This window comes from Arachis duranensis, chromosome 9, assembly GCF_000817695.3.
Source record: "Arachis duranensis cultivar V14167 chromosome 9, aradu.V14167.gnm2.J7QH, whole genome shotgun sequence".
Classification (NCBI taxonomy): Eukaryota; Viridiplantae; Streptophyta; class Magnoliopsida; order Fabales; family Fabaceae; genus Arachis; species Arachis duranensis.
This window is the reverse complement of record NC_029780.3, coordinates 6,046,627-6,054,367: the sequence shown is the minus strand read 5'-3', so window position 1 is coordinate 6,054,367 and position 7,741 is coordinate 6,046,627. Positions and strand designations below refer to the sequence as shown.

The window sequence follows — 7,741 nt, the reverse complement described above, 5'->3', positions numbered from 1 at the left end:
CAATTCGTCTTGATAATGCTGGTGAATTTACTTCCCAAGCTTTTGATGCTTATTGTATGGCTAATGGAATAAGTATTGAACATCCAGTAGCTTATGTTCATACACAAAATGGGTTAGCAGAATCACTTATTAAACACCTCCAATTAATTGCTAGACCCTTACTTATGAGAACAAATCTCCCAACATCGGTTTGGAGGCATGCTATTTTACATGCCGCAGCACTTATTCGCTTGAGGCCAACAAGTTACCACCAATTCTCTCCTATGCAATTAGCTTTTGGTTAGCAGCCAAATATTTCCCATTTAAGAATATTTGGGTGTGCGATATATGTTTCCATTGCACCACCTAATCGCACCAAAATGGGACCCCAAAGAAAATTGGGAATATATGTTGGATATGATTCTCCCTCTATAGTGAGGTATCTTGAGATACAAACTGGAGATGTATTTAAAGCCCTGTTTGCGGATTGTCATTTTGATGAATCAAAATTTCCAACATTAGGGGGAGAGAATAAGCTTCCTGAAAAGGAACTTAACTGGAATGCATCATCGTTGATGCATTTAGATCCTCGATCAGGGCAATGTGAACTGAAAGTTCAAAAGATTATACATTTGCAAAGAGTAGCAAATGAATTGCCTGATGCATTTTCCGATACAAAGAGGATTACCAAATCTTATATACCAGCAGAAAATGCCCCAATTCGAATTGATGTCCCAGTAGGACGAATAGCCACTGAAGCAAATACACGCCAGAAGCGTGGCAGGCCTGTCGGTTCCAAAGATAAAAATCCTCGAAAGAGAAAAGAGGTAAATAATATTCCTGTTGAAAAAGACATAGTAGAGACACCTGCAGTTGTCCAAAATTCTGATATAATGTTAACGCCAGAAGACGTTTAGGTACCTGAAAATTGTGAAAATGACGAAATCTCGATAAATTATGTCTTTACAGGAGAAAAATGGGACCGAAATAAGACAATTGTCAATGAAATATTTGCATATAATGTGGCATCAAATATCATGCATGAAAGTAAGGATATTGAGTCAAGATCAGTTGAACAATGTCGACAAAGAAATGATTGGCCAAAATGGGAAGCAGCCATGAAGGCTGAATTAGACTCACTTGCAAAACGTGAAGTCTTCGGACCTGTAGTCCGTACACCAGAAGATATAAAACCTGTTGGATACCGATGGGTATTTGTGAGAAAACGAAATGAGAAAAATGAAGTTGTGCGCTATAAAGCCTGACTTGTGGCACAAGGTTTTTCACAAAGGCCCGGTATAGATTATAAAGAAACGTATTCCCCTGTAATGGATGCGATAACATTGCGTTATTTGGTCAGTTTAGCTGCATATCATAAACTGCATATGCATTTAATGGATGTGGTAACAGCCTATTTATACGGCTCATTAGATCGGGATATATATATATATATATATGAAAGTCCCTGAAGGACTAAAGATATCCAAACCGTCTAGTGAATATTTACAAGGGTTATACTCAGTCAAATTGCAAAGATCTTTATATGGTCTAAAGCAATCTGGACGAATGTGGTATAATCGTCTTACTGAGTATCTGGCCAAATCTTTATTCATCAAACAACATACACAGAAAAGATCTTGAAAAGATTTTATATGGATAAGTCACATCCATTAAGTACCCCAATGATAGTAAGATCTTTGGATGTGGAAAAGGATCAATTCTGTCCTAAAGAAGAAAATGAAGATATCCTTGGTCCTGAAGTACCATATCTTAGTGCCATTGGAGCGCTAATGTATCTTGCTAATAATACGCGACCCAATATATCATTTGCTGTGAATTTACTAGCAAGATATAGTTCCTCTCCAACCAGAAGACATTGGAGTGGAATCAAACAAATCTTTCGATATCTTCAAGGGACGGTTGATATGGGATTGTTTTATCCCTATGGATCCAAGTCACAATTAGTTGGCTATGCAGATGCTGGATACTTGTCTAATCCATGTAAAGGGAGATCTCAGACAGGATACCTGTTTACATATGGTGGAACAGCTATATCATGGAGATCCACGAAACAGACGATTGCTGCAACATCCTCTAATCATGCCGAAATACTGGCGATTCATGAAGCTAGTCGCGAGTGTTTTTGGCTGAGGAGTCTGATTCAATATATTTTGTCATCATGTGGACTGATTAATCATAAGATAGCCCCAACTGTCTTGTTTGAAGATAATACAGCGTGCATTGCTCAACTTAAAGGCGGATACATCAAAGGTGATAGAACTAAGCACATTTCTCCCAAATTCTTCTTCACCCATGATCTTCAAAATCAAGGGACGATTGATGTCCAACAGATCCGTTCAAGTGACAATCTGGCAGATTTATTCACAAAGTCACTCCCAAGATCCTCCTTTGAAAGATTGGTACATGAGATTGGGATGCGTCAATTTTGAGATATTAAATGATGTCGACAAGAGGGGGAGACTGTACTCTTTTTCCCTTGGTCAAGTTTTTTGTCCATTGGGTTTTTCTTGACAAGGTTTTTAACGAGGAAGTCCTCATCACAAAGGATATTGTACTCTTTTTCCTTCACTAAGGTTTTTTCCACAGGGTTTTCCTTTAGTAAGGTTTTAATGAGGCAATAATCCTAAATGGGCATCCAAGGGAGAGTATTGTGATAAGAATGGAACGTGGATGCCCATTCCCATACAGAACTCACATTCTCAAAGAAGGAATAATAATTAATGAATGTTGAAATTGATCCTCCTCATACATGTATAAATAGAGGCCTTTGCCTCCGAGAAAAGTAAGCAAGTAATAAAAAATCTATTCCCTCTTTATGTTGCAATCAAATACTCTTCTCCTTATATTTCTACTACAATTCTTTCTCTTCTTTTATTTTATAAGTATTTTAAATTCTATTTTCTATTACTCTCTACATATAATATTAATAGCAATATTAATCATCTTTATTATATTGAGATAGTAACAATAAACAAATGCAATTCTCTCTCTCTTTATTTTTAATACTTCTTTCTATCTTTGTATATCTATCTATACATACTAGAATTCAGGAGGAAACATCACTGACGTGGAATTTTTTTGGATTTTTGAGTTTTCTTTAAAATAAAAAATAGAAAGCACATGGTCTGAGTCAAAGAAAGTGGTTTCCTTTCACATCAGTCTCAGTTCCAATCTTGTGTTTCTCTTCTTCACTTCACAAACCACTCCAGCCAAGGGTTTCCGATCAAAGAATCAAGAACCCTCCAAATATTCCGAGAATGTCAACCCTAACAGTAATACCACTCCATTTTCCAAACCCTTATCCAATCCTTGTGGTTCTTCTTCTTCTCCTTCTCCTTCACCTGTTGTGAAGAAATCGTGTTCCAAGTCACAGAAGAAGCCACAATCCTCGGCAGCAAAGGAGGGTGTTGTGAATTCCGTTCAGAAGAACAAGATCAGGCAGAGGAAGTTCGTTGTTGCAAAGAAGAATAAGAACAAGAAGTTCGAAGGGAGTGGTGGTGATGGTGATCAGGGTTCAAACTCAACGCTGTCGTTTTGTAAGTGCAAAGAGAGCAACAAGAACAACAAGTGTCTTTGTGTGGCTTACCAGAATCTCAGGAAGTCACAGGAAGAGTTCTTCAAGAACAAGCAAGCACAAGAACAAGAGCAAGATCAAGAAGATGGAGCTGCTGAGATTGAGAGAGTGATCATTGAAGAAGAACAACGACAACAACAAGAAGCCATAGGAGAGGATTGTGGTGGATAGTTCCAATTGTATTAGGTACCCAAAAATGGCATCACACTCACCAACCCGTTTCTGTTTCTCTCTCATTGTTCTCTGTGCAGCCTTCATCTTGGGAGCTAACGGAGCCTCACCGTCCCACTCGCACAACGCTGCCCCAGCCCCCGCCGTGGATTGCTCCTCCCTGGTTCTAACCATGGCGGATTGCTTGTCCTTCGTCACCAATGGCAGCACCACCACCAAGCCGGAAGGTAACTGCTGCTCCGGGCTCAAATCGGTTCTGAAAACGGCGCCTCAGTGTCTGTGTGAAGCCTTCAAGAGCAGCGCTCAGTTCGGCGTCGTTCTCAATGTCACCAAGGCCCTCGCTCTCCCCGCTGCATGCAAAGTCTCCGCCCCTTCCGCTTCCAACTGTGGATGTCAGTCAAATTATAACTTCCTTCTTCCTGTTTTCGAATCTTCTCTCAGATAAAGTTTTCATTTTTATGTGACTTTTTTTTGTTTATTTTTTGCAGTGTCTGAAACACCTGCCGCCGCTCCTGGTATGTTTCTTTCTCACTTATAATCCATTTTTTATTTTAGATTCTTAGCAGCATTTTATGGAATATGGATTTGTGGGATTTAATTGAAATTTGATTCGATTTGTAAAATGAAAAGAAGTTTGGGAGGGATCACATGCTTAGACATATATAAGAGGAGCCATACCTGATTTTGTAGTTTTATTATTATTTTTTTTTTGTTGTTAATTTTTCACGGACTGTGGATAATGGAAAATTAAACGTGATTTTTTTTTCCTCTATAGTGTTTTCATTCTATATGCTCTACATGCGTTCTGATTTTTGGGTACCTAATACAATTGGAACTATCTACCAATTAAAAACAGAGAGACACTTTGGTATATCTACCAATTAAATGATATACAGATGTGTGTGCAAAATGATATATATGTATCTATGTTATACTACTTATTTAATAGTAGCATTTATCTGTTTGTGTTGATGTTTGTTATACTTTTTATTCAAACTGCAGTGTATCTAACAGGACTTCTAATGGAGGTAGAAGAAGCAGAAGAAATGTAAGTCTTCCGGATGCTTACCTTTTTTGAGAAAAAAAATGAAGATTTGATTCAAATGAGGGTTTTCTAAATTTGAATTGAATGGATTTGCTTTTTTCAGAGTTTGGAATCAACTAGCACCTTTGGGGGAAGCAGGTGGAAGAAGAAGCAGCAGCTGAGAGTCACCAGCCAAAAACCATTCAAGCTAAGAACTGAGGTAATGCCTATTCTGATGCAACAAATTGATTGATTGAATCAATTTTCCATTGATTTTTGAATTGGATAATAACATGGATACTGTAATTCAATGCAGGAAAGGGGAAAGGTGAAAGAGGAAGAATTTGTGAAGAAGATACATGAAATGATGACAGAGGAAGAGAAGCAAAGGATACTGGGCTTCCATGGACAACAGATGAACCTGAGGTGCCCATTTTGCTCTCAAAATCTTGTGTTCAGTTCACAACTCATACTTTTTCCATTTCAGTGACATGCTTGCATTTGCTGTATAGACTGTATTGAGTTACTCAACTATCTTCTGTGCTAATATTTCAGTGTTTGGTAAAGCCTCCTGTCAAAGAAATCACACAGCCGATTGACCTGCAGCTTCACAGTGATGTGCGGGCAATGGATCGTGCTGAGTTTGATCATCAGGTACCAACTCTTATTTTCATTTTGTTTAATTTTGCTTCATTAAGTGTAATATTGTGTCATGAGCAGCATCATTGTAAATTCTGGATCCATATTTCATAGATTTGTCGCTACTGCAAGCATCTTTCATTTTTAGAAAAATACAAATCGGTAGACAATAGAACATTGTTTGATAAATGTTGAACCATTCATGAATCATGTAGGTTGCAGAAAAATTGAGTTTGATAGAGCAGTACAAATTGGAGAAGGAGAGGCAACAAAAGGTACTATATTACTATATTCAGATAACTCCTGTGCTAATCTACCATTGACATCATCGCCATCCCCTACGGTGCTGCCGTTACCGACTTACCGGCGCCGCAATGGGCTTCTTCCTTTATTGTTCTGAGATCACTAATCGTTATGATCCCCACCCACAGTCCTAACCGTAGCTACTCGAATGCATCGTCTGAGAGCACAATGATGGCGACGACGCCGGTGGGATTCTGGGGACTCTGAACAAGTGACGCTCTTTGGAACCTCAAGAACCTGGTTGATACATTCTCCTCCTCCTCCGAGATCTCAACCGGCGCACCCTCATGTACGGATCTTTTCGAACCCTGCTTCTGAATTTTTTTTATCTTTTTTTAATTTAGGGTTTTCAGCTGCATTTTCTTTGGCCAGGCTTTGCGCTGTTTTATTTTATAAAAGTTAACTTATATCAAGGCTAATAATTGTCAGTTAGTCTTTGGTTTTAACAGCTGGAGTACTTGGAGGAGAGGAGGATTAAGGATCTTGTGAAGAAGCACTCGGATATGAATGCTGGGTTGGGTAGTTTTGCTGTGGCTATTCAATCTCCCAAGTTATGGGTCATGAACGTTGTGCCTACCATAGCTGAGAAAAGTACCCTGGGGGTCATATATGAGCGCGGCTTGATTGGCATTTATCATGATTGGTATCGCTTTCTAGCTTCTTTCTCGGGTTATATATATTGCATCTTTTCGTTTAATGTTGAAATATATGATATAGCTGTATGAATCTTATACTATTAGTTGGATTCCTTATTTATGTTTGTATTTTTGCAAATTCAGGTGTGAAGCCTTTTCAACATATCCAAGGACATATGATCTCATTCATGCCAATGGCCTCTTTAGTCTGTACAAGGATAAGTAAGTGTTTGTTTGGTCAAACCACTATTCAACATATTCAACGAAGGAAATAAAGAAATGAGGTTAGGAAGAAGAAGAGGTGAGGAAGACAGAAAACAAGCTATGGCTTCTGATTCTTCACCCATCAACAACGGTAGGTAGCTCTCTTCTTCTTCTTCTCTTTGGTCTTCTTTCCATTTTGTAATATTTTGTATTTTATTTTTTATTTAAACCTTTTTGGTTTCAGGTCCTTCATCTCCAACAATTCCCCTTCAAGCTCAACCGGCAACACCTTCTCCTCCCTTGGAGATGCTTCTCGCCGCAATCATCGTCGTTGAACTCTTCCATGCCGTCCGCCTTCGATACCCCGCCAGTGCATTGTTTCCGGTTTGCCGCAGCCACTGATGCTCCACCTACTCCAATGTGATTCAGAGGCTCCTGAAGGATTATTCTCCGGTAGAGAAATTATCGATTCCGACACAAAGTTTCATGAGTTTTGTGAGGAGTTCTATCGGTCTGTGAAGAACAGGGGAGTGGCAAATTCGGGGATTGATGAGGCTGAAAGTTGAAGACCAAGGTATGGTGGGTTAATTCTATCATTGATTTCCTTTTATGATCTTTTCCTTTTATTCAAAATCAATATCTCTGGAGCTTTATATTTCTATACAAAAAATTAACAGAAGATAGCTAACAATTTTTTCTGGGTTAACTGCATTTTCTTTTCTCTACCAATTGAATCTAATTTGCTGTGGTTATTGTGGCTTGTGTTTTGCTTTTACATAAATATTAGGAATTATGTTGGATTATTTATCAGAGGTATTACCATATTAATCATTCTTGCATGGCTTTATATCAAGAATTATGAGGAATCTATTAGTTTTCTTTCAAATGCCTTCTCTGACATTGATATCAATGTATCAATATCTATTATTAGATACTAGAGATTACAGATTAAATACAGTTGGATATAAGTTTTGTGTCTTGGAAGGCAATTTTCTTTTATTTAAGTGAAAGAGCTAAATCAGATCATGGGTTAAAGGTCATTTTATTTATTTAAATATGCTAATATATCACATTAATTGAGATAAGTATATATGAATAGTGTACTTTCCTCTTGAATGAGAATGAGAATATCATACCCAGTATCTCATCAGCTATGGCTAAGTGAATAGCCTTTTGAAATTTTTAGTGGTT

At 38.0% G+C, this 7,741-nt stretch overlaps 2 protein-coding genes across 4 annotated transcripts; both read left to right on the top strand.

Annotated features, from left to right (window-relative positions):
* The first annotated feature begins 3,158 nt into the window (after positions 1-3,158).
* On the top strand, positions 3,159-7,267 carry LOC107464442 (non-specific lipid transfer protein GPI-anchored 31). Of its 3 annotated transcripts, XM_016083356.3 has the most exons (8): positions 3,159-4,137; positions 4,234-4,260; positions 4,748-4,793; positions 4,894-4,989; positions 5,086-5,195; positions 5,325-5,423; positions 5,624-5,683; positions 5,840-6,005. In XM_016083356.3, the coding sequence occupies exons 1-4, from the start codon at positions 3,771-3,773 to the stop codon at positions 4,949-4,951; spliced, it is 498 nt and encodes a 165-aa protein (XP_015938842.1). In that variant the 5' UTR covers positions 3,159-3,770; the 3' UTR covers positions 4,952-4,989; positions 5,086-5,195; positions 5,325-5,423; positions 5,624-5,683; positions 5,840-6,005. The 3 variants fall into 3 exon arrangements, with proteins under 3 accessions (XP_015938842.1, XP_015938843.1, XP_052110597.1); XM_016083357.3 differs by lacking the exons at positions 5,624-5,683; positions 5,840-6,005 and adding an exon at positions 6,795-7,267; XM_052254637.1 differs by lacking the exon at positions 5,840-6,005 and having other exon boundaries at positions 5,624-5,792.
* Positions 5,063-6,572, top strand: LOC107464296 (probable methyltransferase PMT2). Its single transcript, XM_016083226.1, has 5 exons — positions 5,063-5,071; positions 5,325-5,423; positions 5,624-5,683; positions 6,161-6,354; positions 6,491-6,572. Exons 1-5 carry the CDS (start codon positions 5,063-5,065, stop codon positions 6,570-6,572), a joined length of 444 nt encoding a protein of 147 aa, XP_015938712.1.
* Positions 7,268-7,741: the final 474 nt, after the last annotated feature.

Coding starts and splice junctions, on each gene's coding strand:
- LOC107464442 (XM_016083357.3), top strand. CDS start 3,771: ATGGCATCACACTCACCAACCCGTTTCTGTTTCTCTCTCATTGTTCTC. Junction 4,138..4,233: donor TTCCGCTTCCAACTGTGGAT/GTCAGTCAAATT, acceptor TATTTTTTGCAG/TGTCTGAAACACCTGCCGCC. Junction 4,794..4,893: donor GTAGAAGAAGCAGAAGAAAT/GTAAGTCTTCCG, acceptor TGCTTTTTTCAG/AGTTTGGAATCAACTAGCAC.
- LOC107464296 (XM_016083226.1), top strand. Junction 5,424..5,623: donor GTGCTGAGTTTGATCATCAG/GTACCAACTCTT, acceptor TGAATCATGTAG/GTTGCAGAAAAATTGAGTTT. Junction 5,684..6,160: donor AGAAGGAGAGGCAACAAAAG/GTACTATATTAC, acceptor TGGTTTTAACAG/CTGGAGTACTTGGAGGAGAG.